The sequence below is a fragment of the Myotis myotis genome, unplaced genomic scaffold (genome assembly GCF_014108235.1).
Source record: "Myotis myotis isolate mMyoMyo1 unplaced genomic scaffold, mMyoMyo1.p scaffold_m19_p_1, whole genome shotgun sequence".
In the NCBI taxonomy this organism is placed as follows: domain Eukaryota; kingdom Metazoa; phylum Chordata; class Mammalia; order Chiroptera; family Vespertilionidae; genus Myotis; species Myotis myotis.
This window is the reverse complement of record NW_023416313.1, coordinates 159434494-159456586: the sequence shown is the minus strand read 5'-3', so window position 1 is coordinate 159456586 and position 22093 is coordinate 159434494. Positions and strand designations below refer to the sequence as shown.

The 22093-nt window shown below is 46.4% G+C and overlaps 1 protein-coding gene across 2 annotated transcripts in view; it reads left to right on the top strand.

Moving 5' to 3' along the window:
* Positions 1-17558, top strand: part of INO80 (INO80 complex ATPase subunit) — a 165639-nt gene extending 148081 nt beyond the window's left edge. For both annotated transcript variants that reach the window (XM_036297761.1, XM_036297752.1), the window contains 7 exons: positions 4263-4421; positions 6631-6733; positions 8169-8257; positions 12447-12602; positions 12916-13075; positions 13783-13998; positions 15987-17558. In XM_036297761.1, the coding sequence (XP_036153654.1) occupies positions 4263-4421; positions 6631-6733; positions 8169-8257; positions 12447-12602; positions 12916-13075; positions 13783-13998; positions 15987-16204 (1101 nt within the window). In that variant the 3' untranslated portion in view covers positions 16205-17558. The remainder of the gene's footprint in view (positions 1-4262; positions 4422-6630; positions 6734-8168; positions 8258-12446; positions 12603-12915; positions 13076-13782; positions 13999-15986) is intronic.
* The last annotated feature ends 4535 nt before the right edge of the window (positions 17559-22093 follow it).

Here is a 22093-nt window from a genome sequence, read left to right as displayed (position 1 = left end):
CAACTTGCACAGATCCTCTGAAATTTTCCTACTCCCTTTCAGTTGTTTTTTGTTTTTTTTTTTACTTCTTCTTAACTCATTCAGAGATAACTAACTTAAGAACCATCTGTTTTCAATTCCATAGTACTAAAATCATGTAATTTCTTTCCAATGTAATTAGAATTTTAATTCTTAGAAACTTTGACCTTTTTGGTGACAAGTAATTAACATTCCTCAGATTAATAATACATTCACGTTTTTAAGAGTTCTATTTAAATAAAATATAAGACATATTCATTTACAGATTCAAAGCCAAACATAGGCAAATATATTAATATTTCAATGTCCTGTCATTTCAAAATACTTAATATATAATAATTTTTACTATTTAACACAGCAAAACTCCGAAGTTTTAAGTTACCCAAAACCCTTCATTTTAGCCCAGCTGGTGTGCTCAGTGGTTGACCATCCACCTATGAACCATGAGGTCATGATTCAATTCCCATTAGACGGCATGCAGGGGTCAGCCAATTGATGAGTCTTTCTCATCATTGATGTTTCTATCTCTCCCTCTCCATTCCTCTCTCTGAAATAAAGAAAAACATTTTTTTAGAAACCCTTCATTTTAGTTATATCTTTTTATTATGTCTTAACTTTATGAAATTTTAAAACCAATTATTACCCAGGGTATTTTCTTGGCAAATTTTGTAACAGGGATAACATGACCTTGGCAACTTTTAGGGGGCTGGAGAAAAGGGGAGGGATGGGGGGGGCAGAAGGAGATATCAGACCCTGCAGCTCTTTCCAAGACTGCAACAACTCCTGGGCCTCCAGCTTTAATGTGAAAGTACCTTTTTTTTTTTTCCTTTACAGAGTGGACTGCTGCTTTTGCAGCCTGCTTGAGGGCTCTTCTGCAGCTCCAGCCCTTCTAGGAGAAAGACTTGGGGGGTTAGAAGGTTTATTTCCATATTTTTCTTCCTGAGTAGAATCCTTGTGATGTAACAACATGGAAATCTTGCATATAAGAGATCTTATCCTATTTCAAAACAAACAAATCCTATTTCAAAAGAGAAACAACCTCTAAAGTAAATAAATGGTTATTCTCTCCCTGACCGATTTGACGCAGTGGATAGAGCGTCGGCCTGCGGACTGAAAGGTCCCAGGTTCGATTCCAGTCAAGGGCATGTAACTTGATTGTGGGCACATCCCCAGTGGGGGGTGTGCAGGAGGCAGCTGATCAATGTTTCTCTCTCATCGGTGTTTCTAGCTCTCTATCCCTCTCCCTTCCTCTCTGTAAAAAATCAATAAAATATATTTTTTTAAAATAAAATAAAAAACAAATGGTTATTCTCAAAAGGTGGGACTGGGGCATTAGCCTGAGAATCGTATCTCACACTTGCCCAGCAAGGCAGATGACCTTCTTGCTCTTTGGTCTGAGGGTCTGAAGGATCTGAGTGGTGGAAAGCCCAAACAACAGGGACAGAGGACTCCCTGTGTTCATAAAACAGCGAGGAGCGAACTAAGTCCCCAAAAGATAAGAAAGCAAGCAAAGAACATCAGAACCAAAGTTACATTACAGACAGACAAGAGCTCTTACTAGCTAAACGGTTCAGGTGGCTGATGCCTCGAGAGGGAGAGCAGGGAGGGTGTCCGAGGTTAAGAACTCTAGGCAGATGCTGGGAAGTTCCTGCAATCCTTGCTGTGGGTTCAGCCTGCCACAAGCAGCTGAGGCCCCCAGCCAAGTGGGATATGCCCCATCTTTAAACAAATTAAACAACAGAGACACAAAATAACAATCAACAGAGACACTTAAGTACAGTATTTACAGGGTACAGTATTTACAGGCGTGCACAACCCACAGACAAGAGCTTTACACCGTACTTTATCTATCCAGCCACAGAAACCTCAGAATGCCCTGTGTTTAAAAAAACAAAAAACATTGAAGCAAAGCAATGTCTCTCATCCCAGAGCCGATCAGGCTACGGGCTTGGGGACTAGGCAAGGACCAATAGAGGTCTTTTGCCACCCAGAGCTGATCAGGCTTGTCCAGACCAGAGGCAGTAAATGCCTCCCATACCATGCATAGTAAATGCTTCCAGTGCCTTACAAAGAAGCTCAGACAAGAGGCAGCAAATGCTTTTCATGTCATACAAAAATGCTGGATTCAACTTAGATCTTAGGTGAGATGACGAGGATTGTTGAGGCTGCAACTGGGACTCAAGACAAGAAAATTCCTGGCAGTGCTACAAATAAAAGAGTCCAGGCCTCAGCCCCAGGAACTGCTGGTCCAGGCAGCAAGTGGGATCCCCGGTATTCACCCCAAAGGAGTCCCCCTCTTGTGATGTCACCAGAAAATGAAACCTTTGTTTTTAAATGAGAAAACAAATAAATTAGGAATAATGTTAAGCAATGGAAAAGGCATCATAGAGAAATAGTTTCAAGAGAGACAAATCGGTATTCCGTTTACATTTTTAGGCTCTGTCTGGTTTTGTCAGATTCCTTAGAAATTCTAGTATCAATCAACTAGTATCTGGGATTCTAGTTTGCACTGATGAATCTTGTCTGTCCTCAAGTCTAGATGGGAAGACATTTAAATAATACACATGGGCACCTATAGAAGATAGTGATTCAGTGGAAACTTGGACCAGGGTAGGCAATGCAAGGGATTGTCCATAGTGCAGGTTGATAGTGCTAGCACTGTTAGGTCACTCTCTTTCTAACTTAAAAATGAAGGAAATACATACAGTTTTTGTGAATATTTAATGAGATATGTGTGCACACTAGTGCCAGACACATTGTAAGTGCTCAACAGATTTTGGCCATTATTTATTCCATTCTAATTGGAAGTCATGGGGAATAGGAAAAGGAAACATTGTCAGAGGCAGGAGAAATCAGGGAGGCCTTCCTGAACATGTGAAGCTTGAACAGAATCTTAAAGGACCAGTAGAGAAGAGATGAAGGATTCCAGAAAAACAGCTTGAGCAAAAGTGCTACAAACAAATGTGTAATACAAGTCAGGAAGACTGAAGAGACCTGTCTTATGAAAGTGAGGGGCGTGTTTATATTTTAGGAAAGGCTAGAAATAGCAGGGCCTGATGATTGGGAGGTGTTTGAACTCGATGTGTTTCAGCTGGCAGAGAGGGAGTAGAAACCTAGGAAGCATTAGTGAGCTGGTCTGATGGCATTAGTGAACCAGACATAGGTGGTGAGTGCCTAGACCAGGATAGGGACAGTGAAATTGTAGAAAGGGTAGGTTCGTTTCTGAAAAAGCACTGATTGGATTTGGTGACTTGATTAAATATAGAGAAAGATGCACGAGAGGTGGCCATTTTTAACTGGCTTTCTTTCAGGATGTCCTCTGTGTTGGCTGAGGACCCAGGAGTCTGCTGGGTTTTGTGTGTGTGTGTGTGTGTGTGTGTGTTTTTAATATATTTTTATTGATTTCAGAGAGGAAGGGAGAGGGAGAGCGAGATAGAAACATCAATGATGAGAGAGAATCATTGATTGGCTGCCTCCTGCACACCCCCTACTGGGGATCAAGCCTACAACCCAGACATGTGCCCCTGACCGGAATTGAACCCGGGACCCTTCAGTCCACAGGTTGGCACTCTATCCACTGAGCCAAACCAGCTAGAGCATCTGTTGGTTTTAGGATCACTTGTGGGGTTGTGGAGGGAGCAGTACATTTTGTTGCTGCTTGTGTTTATTGTTTAGCAAACTATAAGTAGCTTCCAGGGAACCTTTAAACTTTTCTTCCCTGGAATTCAAGGGATAGGAAATGACCCTATTGATGGGAGCCTGAGAATGCCAGGAAAGCCATGTCTGTCTCTTACCAAGATAGGCCTGGTGTTAGAGAGAAGGCTTCTTCACATTCCCCACATCCCAGGCCCACCGCTTACTTAGGCTGTGTAATCTTGGATAAATACTCTAATTCCTCTGTGCCTCAGTTTCCTTATCTATAAAATGAGGTCTTAATAGTACCTCAGTCATAGTGAATATGGGATTTAAGTGAGTGACTATACACAAAGCAACTAGTACAATGACTAGTAAATAACAAGCACTAAGTGTTCACTACTAATATTATCACCACTCCCTCTTTTTAAATAAAAATCCTGAAAAAAGTCCAGAGTAGCTCTCTTGCCCAGGACTAGATTGGTTTTATAAATGGATACCTGCTCATCTTAATGTCATATACAAAGAGATGAGTGGCTGGGTTGCTCTCAAAATTTCTGCTCCTGTGTTGAGTCCCTTAGTCTTTACTGTATTCTTGTCTGCCTGTGCAGGTGATTTTTTATGATAGTGACTGGAACCCCACTGTGGACCAGCAGGCCATGGACAGAGCCCACCGCTTGGGGCAGACAAAGCAGGTTACCGTGTACCGGCTCATCTGTAAAGGCACCATTGAAGAACGCATTCTACAGAGAGCTAAGGAGAAGAGTGAGGTAAGCATGAGGGAGAGGAAGTACTACACAGCGAAGAAAATACAAAGTCCCACCCCATTGACTAGACCAGGGGTGGGCAAACTTTTTTACTCGAGGGCCACAATGGGTTCTTAAACTGGACCGGAGGGCCGGAACAAAAGCATGGGTGGAGTGTTTGTGTGAACTAATATAAATTCAAAGTAAACATCCTATCTAATAAAAGAGAAACATGGTAATTGGTGTACGACCGCTACCCTTCCCATTGGCTAATCAGGGCAATATGCAAATTAACTGCCAGCCAAGATGGCGGCCAGCAGCCAGGCAGCTTGAAACTAACATGAGGCTTGCTTGCTTCAGTGACGGAGGACTCCAACGTTCCCCGCCTGCCGCTGCAGGCCTCTGAGCTGCAACTCTAAGCAACTATGTAACAAATATAGAAGCTAAACAAAACCCCAGAAACCTGCCGGGCTTCAGCCAGCAGGATCGCAACATTGTAAGCAAAGGCTAGAAACCTACTTTCAGCATCGGAGGCCTAAGAGCTGGAGCCAAGCCTCAAAGCTAAAGCTGGCCCAGAATAAAAAAAAAAGAAAAAAAGGAGCGGTTGGGAGCTTCAGTCACCCCCAGCCTGAAAACAGCCCTCAGCCCCTCACCCAGACTGGCCAGGCACCCCAGTGGGGACCCCCATCCTGATCCAGGACACCCTTCAGGGCAAACCAGCCGGCCCCCACCCGTGCACCAGGCCTCTATCCTATATAGTAAAAGGGTAATATGCCTCCCAGCACCGGGATCAGCGGAGCCGCGAGGCCTCCCGGCACCGGGATCAGCGTGACAGGGGGCAGCGCCCAAACCCTCTGATCGCCCTGCAGCTCTGTGTGTGACAGGGCGTGGGGCCACAACTTCCCTATCGGCCCTGCTCTGTTCCTGACAGGGGAAGGCGCCCCAACCTCCTGATCAGCCCTGCTCTGTGCCTGATAGGGGGGAGCTCCCCAACCCCCTGATCACCCTGCGGCTCTGTGTGTGGCAGGGTTAGGCGCCCCAACCCCCTGATCGGCCCTGCTCTGTGTGTGACAGGGTGCGGCGCCCCAACCCGCCCCCCACCCCACGGGCCCTGCTCTGTGTGTGACGGGGTAGAGCCATAACCTCCCCATCAGCCCTGCCCTGAGTGTGAGAGTGGCGGCGCCCCAGCCCCCTGATCGGCCCTGCTCTGTGGGTGATAGAGGGCAGCGCCCCAACCCCCTGATGGGCCCTGCTCTGTGCATGACAGGGTGGCGCCGCAACCTCCCCATCGACCCTGCCTTGAGTGTGACGGGACGGTGCCCCAACCCCCCAATTGGCCCTACCCTGAGCATGACTGAGGGTGGCATCACAACCTCCCGATCTGCCCTGCTCTGTGCATGACAGGGGGCAGCGCCCCAACTCCCCAATCGGCCCTGCTCTGAGCCCGACCAGGGGCTGCACCTAGGGATTGGGCCTGCCCTCTGCCACCCGGGAGCAGGCCTAAGCCAGCAGGTCGTTATCTCCCAAGGGGTCCCAGACTGCGAGAGGGCACAGGCCGGCTGAGGGACTCCTCACCCCCCTGAGTGCACAAATTTTTGTGCACCAGGCCTCTAGTCATTACATAAAAGGGTACGGTCTTTTTTTTTTTTTTTTTTTTTTTTTTTTTTTTTTTTTTTTAGTTTTATTCATTTCAAACGGGCCGAATCCGGCCCGCGGGCCGTAGTTTGCCCACGGCTGGACTAGACTAAGACTCTCTTGCCTTTTGTTGGTCTGAAGGGGCTAAATTTTTCCTGGATGGAAAATAAAATCAGGAGAGGGAAAAAAAGAAGAAAGAAAAACTCAGGTCCTATAACAATACTAATCTCTTACTGCCCTGGCTATTTCTCACTCCTTTTCTACCAGAATGGAGTTTATCGCCTAGATCTAGCTGTTGTTCATGTGGAGAGGACACTAGTCATGGCCCTCATGCTTGTTATACTTTCACAAGCTCTCACCCTGGTACTCTCAATCTGATCAGGTTCTGAATAGTGGCCAGATTTGTTAATTTCCAAAGAAACTGTCCTTTCTCTTTAGAAAGGAATAAATAATCTAGATGAGCCAGTCAGCGGAATGAAAAAGAAAAAAGGGGCTCCAGGGGCCTCCCCGGTAGAAGGAGAAATATGTTTCTTTCTTTTGGAGGTTTGCCATTATGGAATAGATGCCTGGGTGTGACATTTTGATCTGCTTTGTGTAGATTCAGCGGATGGTGATTTCTGGTGGGAACTTCAAACCAGATACCTTGAAACCAAAAGAGGTGGTTAGTCTTCTTCTCGACGATGAAGAATTGGAAAAGAAACGTATGTACTCTAAACCTCTTATTAATGTTCTCTCCTCCCTACAAAAGATGTTTCTCTGGCCCCACACGTCTGAAAATGGAAGAGACCCTTGGCTGTGTGCCAAGGGTAGGCAAAGCCAAAGACTTTATTTGGGGGGAAATATTTTTATGTTTATGCTAGAGGCCCGATGCATGAAATTCATGCAAGAGTAGGCCTTCCTTCCCCCAGCTGCTGGCACCAGCTTCCCTCTGGCACCTGGGCCCAGGCTTCCCTCGCAGTCCTGGCTTCGTCCTGAAGGACGTCTGGTCTAATTAGCATATTATGCTTTTATTATTATAACCAAAATAAAGATGTGTTATGGAATAGAAGGTAAAATTCTCGTAATTTTTAAGTTAATATGACTTTAAATAAATTTGCACCAGGAAGGCTTAGACTCCTCCGCAGTAATAAATTTACTCTGTTCTGCCCAGAGAAATCTTTTTATGGAGAAGAAGGAGAAGTGTACTGCTATAACATACAAACCATTCTCCCATATATTACTAGCTTTTGAGAACAGTAGGTTTCAGACTCACCTTGTGAGCCTCTGAGAACTTATGTAGCATTACATGATGAAGCTTCTTCCTTATGTGCTTACATTTGCCACCACCTTCTGAAAACCTTTTGGGACTCAAAACCACACTTGATCTGTGCAATGCAGAGATATTGAATGACTGAAAAAAAAAAGAGAGAGAAAAGAGCAAAAGCAAGGAAAGGCCCATCATAATTAAACCGAATCATAGTTTGAGCCAAAAACTGTTAAGAATCCAAGAACTGCCCTTGCCGGTTTGGCTCAGTGGATAGAGAGTTGGCCTGTGGACTGAAGGGTCCCGGGTTGGATTCCGGTCAAAGGCACATGCCCAGGTTGAGGGCTCAATCCCTAGTTGGAGGCGTGCAGGAGGCAGCTAATCAATGATTCTCTCTCTTCGTTGATGTTTCCATCTATCTCTCTTTCCCTCTCCCTTCCTCTCTGAAATCATTAAAAATTAAATGAATGAATGAATGAATCCAAAAACTCTTTTCCTTCTCAAAGTTAGAAAACCACCGGTTAGCTGACTTGGACAGATAGAAGTCATACTTTGGAATATAAATATCAAAGGATACGGTCACTTTATTTATTTATTTATTTATTTATTTATTTATTTAAAATATGTTTTATTGATTTTTTTACAGAGAGAAAGGGAGAGGGATAGAGAGTGAGAAACATCAATCAGCTGCCTCCGGCACACCCCACACTGGGGATGTGCCTGCAACCAAGGTACATGCCCCTGACCAGAATCGAACCCGGGACCCTTCAATCTGCAGGCCAGTGCTCTATCCACTGAGCCAAACCGGCTGGGGCAGGATACAGTCACTTTAATTTCAAAATGAGAATTATGATTGCCCCAGATACTTCATATGATTTTTATTTTCTTAATAGTGCGATTGCGGCAAGAAGAGAAACGGCAGCAGGAAGAAACCAACCGAGTCAAAGAGCGCAAGCGCAAGCGGGAAAAGTATGCAGAGAAGGTATCTCAAGTTTGGGGTGGCTGACAAGGACTGGTGGGGTGCGAGGCAGTGCCCATAGAAAAGGCTTCGGAGTACGTGCCTTGCCATCTTGGTTACTGGTTGGTTATACAGCTCCAGCTGTGTGTTCTATTCTTACTGATATTGATTCGATCCAGTCCTTCTACCATGATGCTGCTAGTGTACCATTCATTCAGTGTCTTTTACCACTGGAAAAATGAATCTCTGCCCAGCTTAGTCTGTACCGTTTGTCTCCCTTATTTCAGGAGTTAGCCCATTAGTTTTGACTCATTTATTATATGTCCAAGGACTGTTGGTTTGGAACTACTTTACTACCTTCTAGTAAGGTATTTTTTTGGTGGGTTTGGCTTACCTTTGGGTTGTACTGCCCTTCTCATCTTCATCTTCCCCAGCCCTGGTTTGCCCCACTCTTGAACAAGTTAGCCACCTGAGCTTCAGGCATCTCGGTAGTTTTGGGCCCTCAAGTCTGACAATTGCATATGCTCCGTTTCCTTGGACTTTTTGGTTTATCTGAAGCATATTGATTGGCCACATGTTAAAATTGGTTGTTTTAAGTGGAGGTCAGCTTCTTCCCTTTACCCACACTTGTATTGGACCTCGTGTCCCTCAGGGCCATAGAGCCTTGATAGTCAGCAGCGTAAGAGCCTGTGTATATTATATCATCATCTTCCAGTAGATACACTAGCTCTTTCTATTGGAAAGCCCACACCCTAGATTGTACCTCTGCTAAGCAGCACTGTTTTTAGCCTGAGGATGCCCCCATTACAGTTTGTACCCACTATGGTTACAAACCTGAGAAGTCCCAGAAATAAAGGATCATATTCCTGCTTAGCCTGGGCTGCCATCTCTACCCAGTTCCTCAGATTCTCTTGTATGACTCCATCCTCAAATCTCTAACCCATTACTTAGTGCTATTTAGAATTAAAATATTGTTGACATTCAGAAACAATATCAAAGGAGGGAAGATTGTTTTCTCATACAGGACATTGTAGGGTTTAATGGGTTTGCATCAGATGCCATCCTTACTCTGAGCATAGAAGTTTCAGATAAAGACACAGTGACAATATGACCTACACAAAGATATACCTTTTTGTTGTTGTTAATCCTCACCCTTGGATATTTTTCTATTGATCAATAGAGAGAGTGGAAGGGAGAGGGTAAGACAGAGAGAGAGAAACGTCGATGTGAGAGAGACACATGGATTGGTTGCCTCCCGCACATGTCTCAACCAGGGCCGGGGATCTAGCCTGCAACCGAGGTATGTGCCTTTGATCCAAATCCTCTATCCACTGAGCCAAACCAGCCAAAGATATACCATATTAACCCTAATACAGGTGCAGAAACAAAAGCAGTTAGGTGGATGTGAGTCCCAGAATTTTGCAAGCACACTGTGTGATTGATTCCAGGTCCCTAATCTAGACCTGCTAAGTGTAGCTCAGTCACTCCCCCCTTAAGCTTTTACAAAAAATAACAAAACAAAAATTATTCCTTGTGTATAATAAGAACCTTCGTTCTCTTTATGCATATTTAAAATGAAGGCAGAGTAAAAACAGATGTGCAGAAAATATGCTAATGGCATTAGCCCTCCATCTTATAAGACTGCATCAGTGCAACCCCCAGTGAGTGCTGCAGCTCGGACGGACACACACGCCAGAGCTGGCTGTGCACTTTGCCCCGTGAGGATTAAGCTGGGTGCAGCTTTCAGTGTGACTAAGCTACCTTTCAACTCTGTATTATTGTGGTAGAGTATACATGACCCCCCCCCCTTTTTTTTTTTTTAATATATTGATTTTTTTAGAGAGATGAAGGGAGAGGAATAGAGAGTTAGAAACATTGATGAGAGAGAAACATCAATCAGCTGCCTCCTGCACACCCCCCACTGGGGATGTGCCCACAACCAAGGTACATGCCCTTGACCCGAATCGAACCTGGGACCCTTCAGTCTACAGGCCGACGCTCTTATCAGCTGAGCCAAACCAGTTAGGGCTATATGAACTCTTTTTTTAAAAGAATGTATTTTTATTGATTTCAGAGATGAATGGAGAGAGATAGAAACATCAGTGATGAGAAAGAATCATCTACTGGCTGCCTTTCTTACCCACACTGGGGATCAAGCCCACAACCCAGGCATGTGCCCTGACTGGGAATCGAACCATGACCATCTGGTTTATAGGTTGACGTTCAGTCACTGAGCACACTGGCCAGGCTACATGAACTCTTATTAAGCCATCTCTTTCCTGCTTCCATAAGATTTTTTTTCCCTCTTTGGATTCCTTTTGTTTGGGGTTCTCTGTGCTTCCTGGACTCGTAAGTCTATTTCTTTCATCAGGTAGGGGAAGTTTTCTCTCATTATTTCTTCAAATAGGTTTTCAATATCTTGCTCTCTCTCTTCTTCTGGCACCCCTATAATTCAGATGTTCGTACGCTTGAAGCTGTCCCAGAGGCTCCTTACACTATCTTCATATTTTTGGATTCTTTTTTCATTTTGCTTTTCCAGTTGGGTGTTTTTTACTTCTTTGTATTTCAAATCGTTGACTTGATTCTTGCGATCCTCTAGTCTGCTGTTGGGAGTCTGTATAATATTCTTTATTTCAGTCAGTGTATGCTTAATTTCTAGTTGGTCCTTTATCACAACATCGAGGGTTTCATTAGATTTCTTGAGTCTCATTAAGTTTATCGGCGGTTTCTAGAAAATTCTTGAAAAACCTTAAAAGTGTGGTTTTGAACTCTATATCCAGTCATTTGCTTTCCTCCATTTCTGTCATTTGTGTCCTGTTTTTTTGTCTCCACATTTTTTTATGCTTCGCTGTGTCAATAGAGTGGCTTTCTGTACTAGGTGTCCTATAGGGCCCAGTGGCTCAGCATCCCCAATTACCTGAGGTGGACACTCTTGGTGCACCCCCTTGTGGGCTTTGTGCACAGTCTTGTTGTAGTTAAAGCCTTGATTGTTGTAGGTAACACTGGGAGGAATTGACCTCCAGGCCAATTGGCTGTGAGAATCAGCTGTGTCTACGGTGGGAGAACTTCTGTGCTGGAGACACCCTTATGGGGCAAGACTTGCTTCAATGGGGCTTTGGTGCTCACTGAGTCTGCCCCCTGAAGTGTGTCCTTTATGAATCTGAGGAGCTGCAGTCTGGATGGTCCCACTCTGACCACTGGGCACACTGGCTCCTGGATCTCTAAGGAGGTGCTAATCTAGCCTCTGCCTGAGGCTATCCAGCAGGAGCCAGCTGTGACACAATGCAAGTTGCCCTGGGGCCTTGGACCAGCTGCAGTTTGTTAGGTAATTATCAGATTGCAAAGGGCCAGGCCTTTCATATGCAAAAGCCTCCATGAAGGGCTTGGGTGGGGCGGGGTCCCAGGGGATCAACAGGACGGGTGGAGCGAGCAGTATGGCTGCTCTCAGTCCTGCCCTCAGAGGCCCTGGCAATCAGTGCGAGTGCCTCTGACAGAAAGCTGCCCTCAAGTTCCGACAGATGCCAGACAGTCCCGTTTCTCCCATATGAGTCTGGTCCCCAGAGACTTGCCCAGAACTGGAGCTCAGAGCTTGAGACTCCCTCCCGATTGAAAAAGACAACCGTGTCCTCAGCCGCCAGCCCTCTCCGCATGCACTTCCGCACCGCACCTCCTCTGAGTCTCGGTATGCTTTTCTCTTTCCTTCTAGTTGTAGAATTTCCACTCAGCCAGCCTTCCTGTGGTTCTGGATGGTGTCCGTTCAGTCTTTTAGTTGAATTTTTTTTTTTTAATATATTTTATTGATTTTTTACAGAGAAGAAGGGAGAGAGATAGAGAGCCAGAAACATCGATGAGAGAGAAACATCAATCAGCTGCTTCCTGCACATCCCCCACCGGGGAAGTGCCCGCAACCCAGGTACATGCCCTTGACCGGAATCGAACCCGGGACCACTCAGTCCGCAGGCCCACGCTCTATCCACTGAGCCAAACCAGTTTCGGCTTTTAGTTGAATTTTTGAAGTGGTTGTGCGAGGCAGCAATCTCCGGTGTTTACCTATGCTGCCATCTTGGTTTCTCAAGAGTTTATTTTTTAAAAAATACATTAATTGCAAAAAATTAAACCTAGTTTACAAAGTCAAATTTATTCCCTGACTCCACTTTTCTTTTGGTGTATATCCTCATGCTTTGTCCATATGTCTTGTTTTGTGTGTTCCCAGAAAAAAAAAGAAGATGAATTGGATGGGAAAAGGAGAAAGGAGGGTATGAACTTGGTGATCCCATTTGTTCCCTCGGCTGATAACTCCAACCTCTCTGCTGATGGGGACGATTCCTTCATTAGCGTGGACTCAGCTATGCCCAGCCCTTTCAGTGAGGTGAGTCTCCTTTTAGGTGCCTTCATCACAGCAGGGGGACTGTCCTGACCTTGTAGTGGTTGCTTCTCTTGAAGTATTCCTGCCTGTTAGAAGGAGGTTGCACATAAAATCCAGAAGAAAAAGAGCAAATGAGGACAGGCTGGCTTCTCTGGAATTAAAGCAGGGGACCTAACCCTCAGGAGTTAAAGCAGGGACCTAACCCTCAGGAGAAGCCAAGCAGGAGAGGTAAATAGTGGCAAGACTTGAGAAGCACGCCCTCACATAGGTACCAAGGCACAGGGAGGAGTAGTGATCTCAACCCTTCCTCCTCTAGATCTCCATCAGCAGTGAGCTGCACACTGGCTCCATTCCGCCTGACGAGAGCAGCAGTGACATGCTGGTCATTGTGGATGACCCAGCCTCTTCAGCCCCGCAGTCTCGAGCCACCAACTCTCCCGCTTCCATCACAGGCTCTGTCTCGGACACCGTGAACGGTGAGTGGTGCTGCTGTCCCATACAACCTGGACCTGGGCCACTGCCTCAAGGAAAGTGTTGGTTTAGTTGTAGGATGAGGTCTTGATTCCTTCTAGGATAATGGCTTTCTCTACTTCCTTTAAAGAGCAGTAGAATGGAGCAAAAGGAATTTGTAGGGTCGTCCTTTCATTAGCCTGTCAAGTGAAGGGAAAAGGGAAGGTTAGGGAAAGCAAAATAAGAACTTCATAAAGATTTCACACTTCCTTGTTTCCTAGTCATCCCAGTCTTTCATATTTCACCCTTATTTCTGCTAGTTCAGTTAGCTTTGCTGGGCCTTTCCTCACTTTGTTCTATGGGGCCGAGGCTTCTGTGTCTCGAGAAGCTCTCGGGCTAAGCTTGGGAGTACAGGTTGACTCTCCGAGGCAGGTGCATCGGAGTGTGCAAGTGGGTCTCAGGTAGCCAGTCCCTGGGGTCCACTTAGTCGTGATCTCATTAGAGAAGAGGGTCGGGAGTAATGGAACGTTTCTTGAGGAGTCGGCCTGCTAGCTGCTTAGAATTCTTACTAACTCGGTGTGACTTGGTGGCCCAGCCATTAAATGTGGACATAGACTTCCCTTGAAGTCCTGAAACGAACACCCTTAGAGCCAGCCCTCCCTGTCAGGGAAGATTCTGTTAATAATGTATGAAGAGATTGACATTTTTCCTCTTGGCCCATTTGTTTCCACAGGAATTTCCATCCAGGAAATGCCAACCGCAGGCCGTGGTCACTCAGCCCGAAGCCGAGGCCGCCCCAAAGGTTCGGGAAGCACAGCCAAAGGAGCAGCGAAAGGCCGGAGCAGGAAATCCACCGCGGGCAGTGCGGCGGCCATGGCGGGGGCCAAAGCCGGGGCTGCGGCAGCGTCCGCGGCCGCCTTCGCTGCATACGGGTACAACGTGTCTAAAGGTACGGAGGCCTGGAAGCTAGGAGGGCCCCCTTCAGGGCAGGGACAGTCTGCTGAGCATTCGGCCAGGAGCAGGCAGGACACCCCCGTCCAGGAAGCTCCTTCCCAAAGCCCATATCGGGCTCTGCTTCTGCATTGAGCAGTCCTGACTCTCCCTTGTCCTGTGACTAGTACAGGGCCGCCTTCGAAGTGGAAGTAGCTGTGAAAAGAGAGCTGAATTTCTGGACTGTCTAAACAGTCAGAATTGTTTCTGCTTTGAGAACAGATGTTTTTCCCAAGCCCCATATGCAGGCTAGCATAGTTAACATTTACCCAGCAATGTGGTCCATCACCTGTGTTATTAAGCACTTGCCGTGTGCGTAGGATATAACACATGGACCCTGCTCCTGGGTATATAGTAGAAGTAGGAAGGGAAAGCTGTACATGGAATATGTTTAACAGCAGTACAAGGCAGTATGTGTACACTGAATGAAAAGAGAGAGGCCTTAATTGCGGTTGTAGATCAAAAGGGGGAACCACGGAACTGATGACCAAGTAGCCAGACTATAATTCAGAAAGGGGAAGGGTGAGGAAGGATTTGGACTGGCGATGAAGTTGGCAATGACCAAGGCGGGCATATTGGGGGTTACCGAGCAGGTCAGTCAGGCTGCTTTGAAAAACAGCAGTGGGAGTCAAGGTTGGCAAGACAGGCAAGACTGGAAGGGGCAAGAGCTTACCAAGGATTTAACAATGGGCTCTGGAAATTTTGAGAAAGGAGGTGGCTGTTGTGACCATGACAAGTGAGGGGGCAGCTGTAGCAATGGAATGTAGGACATCCGAGTTGGTAGGAGGGGAGCTCCTGTTTACAGACCTCTCTCCCCATTTAAAATATGGTCTCAGTATTTGGCTCATAGGATTTTTGTAGCAAGTAAGGGTTTTATTGAGTAGAGTACTGAGTAAGTGCTAGTTCACCTCCCCTTCCTCTTCCTGTAGGGATGCCAGCTTTCACTTATTTGTTCATTGAACAAATGTAAAGATAATAGCCTAGGCCAGTGTTTCTTAACCCTCACCATGTCTTTGGAAAACAACAATCTTGCCAGCAGTCAAGGCTGCTGTGGCAGAGTCTCACTCATCAGACTTTCTCCTGGAGCCCTGACCTGAAGAGGGCAGGAGGGACGAAGGAGTCAGCAAAGGCTAGAGTGTCACAGAAAAATCAATAGTGCTTGCCTTGGCCAGGTAGCTCAGTTGGTTAGAGCAGCGGTCACCAACCTTTCGGACCTCACAGACCACCAGTGGTCTGCGGACCATCGGTTGGCGACCGCTGGGTTAGAGCATCTTCCTGATGTGCCAAAGTTGTGGGTTTGATCCCCAGTCAGGGCACACACAAGAATCAACCAATGGCCCTGACCAGGGAGCTCGGTTGGGGTGTTGTCCCGAACACCAAAAGGTGGCAGGTTTGATTCCCTGTCAGGGCACGTACATGTACCCAGGTTGCGGGTTCAATCCCTGGTCAGAGTGTGTGCAGGAGGCAGTTGATCAATGTTTCTCTTTCTCTCTCCCTTCCTCTCTAAAAATCAATAAAAAATTTTAAAAATCAACTGATAAATGCATAAGTAAGTGGAACAAATTCCCCCTTTCTTCCTCTCTCTCTCTCTCTCTCTCTCTCTCTCTTAAAAAAAAATACATTAGTGCCTAGAAATTTACAGCTCATCCCTCACCCTTGGCTTCCCCACATGGTGTAATGTGTGCTCTGTCCTTGAGCACCAAGATGTTACCTTATTCCCTGCTGACGAGGTCATGTAGGCAGGGCTGGGTAGGTGTCATATTTCTATTTAAAAAGTACATCCCTCTTACTGAAAAACAAAACAGTTGACAGGAAGAGCAAGCAAATGTGCTAAGAAGAGATTGGCAGGAGGGGTTCCCCACGACCTCTCCTCCAGTAACCAAGGTCATGCCTGAGGCAGCTCAGACAGGACTGGTGCTCACGTTCTTGTCTCCTCCGTCTCCACAGGAATCTCTGCCAGCAGTCCTCTGCAGACATCTATGGTTCGGCCTGCTGGCCTTGCTGACTTTGGACCTTCAAGCGCCTCTTCTCCCTTGAGTTCCCCTTTGAGCAAAGGAAATAATGTTCCTGGGACACCCAAGAGCCTCCACTTGACCAGCAGCCTAGCCCCAGACTCCCTGGTCCGGAAGCAAGGCAAAGGCACCAACCCGTCTGGAGGACGGTAACCACCTAGGCCTCCAGCTTCCTTCAGCCAAACCACATGCTAGAGGTCTCGCCTGCAAATGGTCTTTGGATGGCTAGCCCAGTGCAGCATCTTACATCCCAGGTCAGAGGGCAGAGGGGACCAGTTGCAGCAGGTGAAGGACGGCAGGTGGTTAGTTGAGCACTTTTATCACCTGTGGCTCAAGAAGTGTGCTCTGGGGTTGCCTATAGGAAAAAGGCCAAGGACGGGGATCAGCCCCGCAGCATCTCAGATGAACGTCTTAAACCTCATACGGGGAAGGGCCTGACGGAGCCCCTGCAGGTGCCCAGGCACACTGTCTCCGCTCCCATTCCGCTCTTCAGCTCTGGTCCTGTCCCTTGCAAAGCCTTCACAGGTGTGGTGAAGAGCCTTCTGTGATGGAAACTTCTTTTAGAGCTGGGATTTCCTATCGGACTAGGAAGGGAGGAAATCATGTATCTGGCATGCCCAGTCTTTGGGTAACTGCCCAGGTCTCCAAACCCCATTTGTCAGAGTGTCACCGTTGGAGAGCAGTGAGTGCAAAAGGCAGTAGTGGCTTGTGAGGGTGACAGAAGCTAGAGGAAGCAGGCCTGGAGGCAGTTGTTTTCCTAGCATTTCCTCCCCATCCTGCATGGTTCACACCAGGGAACCTTCAGGTCCCACCAGCAACAGTAGCAGCAGCTCCCACCTTGGGACTCCCAGAAGCCAGTAAAGAGACCAGGAGCCACCTCAATCAGCAGGACAGCCTCACGCCCTCTTACAGACTCCCCTTGCCCTTCCTGAATGCACAGTCTCCCCACCCTTGCCCTTCAGCCCCCTGCTTGGCTGTATGCACTGTCTGTATTGCACTGAGAAAGGAAGGGACAGCAGGAGTGAGGAGGAGAGGATGGAGAGGGGGCAAGCTCGGCACCCACCCTCCCAGCCCCGCCCCACAGCCTGAGCTTGCTTCCCTCCAAGAGAGGCTAAGGAAGGTGTCTGCATGGGAGGTGTTTCTGCCTGCCCGGCCTGATGTTCCTGGTGGAGCAGGTGCTTCCAGGCGAGCCAGCCTCTAATTTGCACACATGAAAATCGCGGAATTGAATTTAGATAGATTAATTTTTAAAACTTTTTTTTGGAGTAGGGGTGGTAGGGAAATCATTTAATTTAAATCATTAAGATTTCCCTGCCCAAACCCAGACTCCTATGTACAGATGCTATTTAGAGGGAATCAGAAAAATGCCAAGCCTTTTTTCTCTTTGAATGTGCTGTCTATTTTTATAACTGAACTTGTACATATGTATAAAGAGAGACACATCTTTCTTTTACTAACTGGAGAAAAAAAATCTTAAATAAAATGGAGTGAGATAATTTTATGTAAATTGGAGTGTCTGTGGTCTTTGTAGCTACCTCTCCTTTGGGGTATTTGGGTTTTTGGTGGTGGTGTATGGCAGGATAAAGGGGACACAGCCCCAACATCATTCCTATAGTCAGAGGGGACAGGTGATCAGTGGGACAGGGATGTTTCTGTGACGTTTCTTCTGTGGTATCCTTGATGGGATTTATGAGTGCCTGGCGTGCCGAGGCCAAGGCCCTTGGGATGTGGTCTGGTTACGACTAGGACCTAGACTCCAGGGCTTACCAGTAGGGGTGGGCAGCTTGGCTAGTCCCCCATCAGGCAGTTACATTGTGGTAACTCTGACGGGTTCTTTCTCCTAACCACAGCAACAGAACATCCTGCAGTGTGCAGTGCAGGGTGGGCAAAAGTAGGCTTGTAGTTGTTTGTATGAAAAACAGTACAAAAACAAATAATAATACAAGAATAAACTCTGTTTTGTGTACTCACAACTGTAATCCTGATTTTGCCTACCCTATATATAAAATCTCCATCTAATAGCAACTTCCTGGTCCCAGTTTCTAAAACTGTGATATGGCCTGGCCGGTATGGCTCAGTGGTTGAGCATTGACCTATAAACCGGGAGGTCACGGTTGATTCCCCGTCAGGGCACATGCCTGGGTTGTGGGGTCAATCCCCAGTAGGGGGCGAGCAGGACGCAGCTGATCAATGATTCATCATTGGTGTTTCTATCTCTCCCTCTCACCCTTTCTGAAATAAGTAAGAACATATTTTTTTAAAAAAACAACAAACAGTAATATGTATACCAGTGATGGCGAACCCTTTGAGCTTGGCGTGTCAGCATTTTGAAAAACCCTAACTTAACTCCGGTGCCGTGTCACATATAGAAATTTTTTGATATTTGCAACCATAGTAAAACAAAGACTTACATTTTTGATATTTATTTTATATATTTAAATGCCATTTAACAAAAAAAAAATCAACCAAAAAAATGAGTTCGTGTGTCACCTCTGACACGCGTGTCATAGGTTCGCCATCACTGATGTATACAAATACATGTGTATAAGCCCCAGAAAGTAGCCCATTTGAAGTCTTAGTACACACTGGATCCATTAAGCCAGCAGAGATATCGTAAGTCCTCTAACATCCTCGATAGGTTCTTGGAAACTGAAACTTTAAGCAAAATGAGTATAAGAAAACCAATTTACCACATGTTAAGTAATATAAACAAGAATTAAGTTTCTGTAGCATATTTGTGGTCACAAAACATCACCAAATTTCTAAATAAAGTCCCAAAATATTTCTAATATTAAACATTGGAATAAATATGAGCTATACCTAAATTTAATAAAGATTAATAAAAACAAGATAATTATTTTCCAAACTGCTTATTCCAGTTCAGGGTCTTTGGTGCTGGAGCCTGTTCCGGCAGCTCAGAGCGCAAGGAAGACCCAACCCTGAACAGGATGCCCGTCACAGGGCACACTCAGCCCCCACTCACTCAGTCCGGGACAACTTAGACCCACCAGTTCACCGACACGCACGTCTTTGGGATGTGGAGGAAACCAGAGTACCCCGGGAAGCTCACGCAGACATGGGAGAACATGCAAGCTACACAGACAATGGCCCCGCCGGGAGTCCTTTTTTCCTCTTCAACCTTATAATGAAACATCTTTGCTCGAGGACCTGCTATATGCTATAAAACATACTGCGACAGGAATTCAGTATTCTCAAGGTTAGCTGTGCTTGTAAGAATCACGAAAGAAAACAGTGAAATAGGTTACTGGGAATTCCAAAGACATCCAGGCTTTGAAAACGGCTCTCTGATCAGTTGGAAAAAGAGTGAGTTCCCAGCCTGGACTGGCAGTTGATGTTTCTCTGAGCTAAAACACTGGCATGCTCTTGCATCACCTTTGAGCAGGGCTCACACTGTTCCCAAGTTTGCTGACAGTGTGGCCTCCGAGCTTTGGCTCACCCTGCACACCCGGGATAGGTGGGCTGGCTCTTGGGCACCTGCTGCTCACAGTCACAAGGTCCAGCCTTCTCATTTTGTTGATCTCCAGTAGCACTGTCAGGTACGCTGGGTCTTGTTCTTGCTGGCAAACTTGACCAAGGCCTCACAGAACAAACCAGTGTCAGTTTCCCAACTAACTTTGCCCTACTGTCATCACCACTGTGGCTTCTAGTCAACAAGCCCACTAGGATGGGTTCTCTCCAATTACTACTCAGCAAGGCCCCTGACAATCCTGCCAGAGCCTTGCCAAGGCCGCACGGCTGCCTCTGGGGATCTGGCAGCTCTGAGATCCCTGCACAGCTTTGCCCAGACGTGATAGGCTAGTGTTCTCCAGAAAAGCATGTTAAGTTTTGGATCAGAGCCTTCCATTCTCCTCTGACCCCAAACATGGGACCATACACCCCTTTCAGCCATTTTTAATTCAATCCCTGAAGAAACAGCCAATAGCCTTAATGTGCCTTCTTACCTGTCCCTCCCTTACCTGAGGGTAGGGGGATGGAACTTGAATCTTAAAAGTGAAGGTTTCAAACTCTAACAATTTCCAGTCCCAAAGTTACGATTCATGCCCTGTCTACCCCACTTTCTGAAAACTTGTCCATCTCCCATGTGAGAGCTAGTTTACCTTATGAACCAGGGGGCCGGTCCCTTAACATACAGAAAAGCTGGGAGGGCTCCCACCCAGCTACAAGAAGACAAGTCCTAGAGTGCAGGTGTGGGCTCCATCACAGTGAGGGCCGACCCTTCAGCCACAGGCTCACCTTGCCACAGGGGCCAGCTCTGGGAGTCCTAGGTCAGGGGGTTTGAAGACTGGATCTGTCAGAGCAATCCTGGAAATGCAGGGCCTGCACTAGGCTTACTATCAATTTCTGTGCCTAGAGCTTTGTTGAAGCACCCAGGACTCTGGAGACCCACCTGGGACTTGTGTGGGTCTCTCTGGTCCTGAGGGTTGGGCTGGGCAAGGAGGCTGGTAGTCCGCACTGAGCAATGAGCTGGGTTTTTCTGTGCAGCCTTGCCCTGGTATCTGCCAGCCTGTTCCATCCAGGAAGCCTCACTGCTGGCTTTCAGATGCAGTCCACACACCCTTGCTTTGGTCCCCACAGCATATCACCTGCCATTAGAAACAGTTCCTTAGCTCCCGAGGCCCTGGCTGGTGTGGCTCAGTTGGTTGAGCATCATCCCATACACCAAGAGGTTGCCAGTTCAATTCCAGGTCAGGGGACATGCCCAGGTTCCATCTCCAGCAGGGGACGGGCAGACGGCAGGCGATGGGTGTTTCTCTCATGTCCGTGTTTCTTTCTCGCTAAAATCAATAAAAACATATTTTTATAAAATACCAAATGGAAGCCCTAGTTCGTTTGGCTCAGTGGATAGAGCATCGGCCTGGGGACTGAAGGGTCCCGGTTTTTATTCCGGTCAAGGGCACATACCTCGGTCCAGGTTTGATCCCAGGCCCTGGTTGGAATGTGTGCAGGAGGCAACCGATTAATGTGTCCCTCTCACATGGATGTTTCTCTGTCTCTCCCCCTCCTTTCCACTCTCTAAAAATCAATGGAAAAATATCCTCAGGTGAGGATTAACAAACATAAATAAATAAATACATACATACATACATACATACATACATAAAATAAATACCAAACTGAGGAGCTTGGGCAAGATGAGTGGGTTTTAGCTGGCCTCTGGCATTTCAGAGATCCTCAAATGTGCCCCAAGGGTTGTCATGAGTGATGAGCTAAGGCAGTGATGGCGAACCTTTTGAGCTCGGCGTGTCAGCATTTTGGAAAACCCTAACTTAACTCTGGTGCCGTGTCACATATAGAAATTTTTTGATATTTGCAACCATAGTAAAACAAAGACTTATATTTTTGATATTTATTTTATATATTTAAATGCCATTTAACAAAGAAAAATCAACCAAAAATATGAGTTTGCGTGTCACTTCTGACACATATGTCATAGGTTCGCCATCACTGAGCTAAGGGGCCATGAGTCTCCCAAATGGACTAGAGCAGCTTTGCTTTCTCCTACTGCAGGTAAAGATTTTAGGTGGAGTTTAGCTGTAAGAGAGAGAGAGGGGGGAAAAAAAGAAACCTCTGAATCATTCCTTAAGCAATGCTTCCCAAACTTTTATATGCATATGAATTACTTGGGAATCTTCTGAAAATGCAGATTCAGTTTTGGAAGGTCTAGGATGAGATCTAAGACTGAATTTCCAGCACATCCCAAGTGATGGCCTTGCTGCTAGTGCTTGGGCCACACCTGGAATTACAGGGCTTTAGAGCACCCTCCAGCCCCGCCAGTCAGAATAAACTGACCTCTGCCCCCACCCCAGCCAGGCAGCCCTGTGTGGGAAATACAACTTTATTTTTCCTGTTTTTCGTCTTAATCCACCTAATGACAGAAAATGAAATCTTAGCATCTCCAGGAAAATTCAGTCCCATATGTGTTTTCTCAGGGGTTTTTTGTTTGTTTGGGTTTTTTGTTTTTTTTAACTGTTAATTCATAGAGCATTTGAGATCTTGCTCCCTGGCACATATCATGAGTTT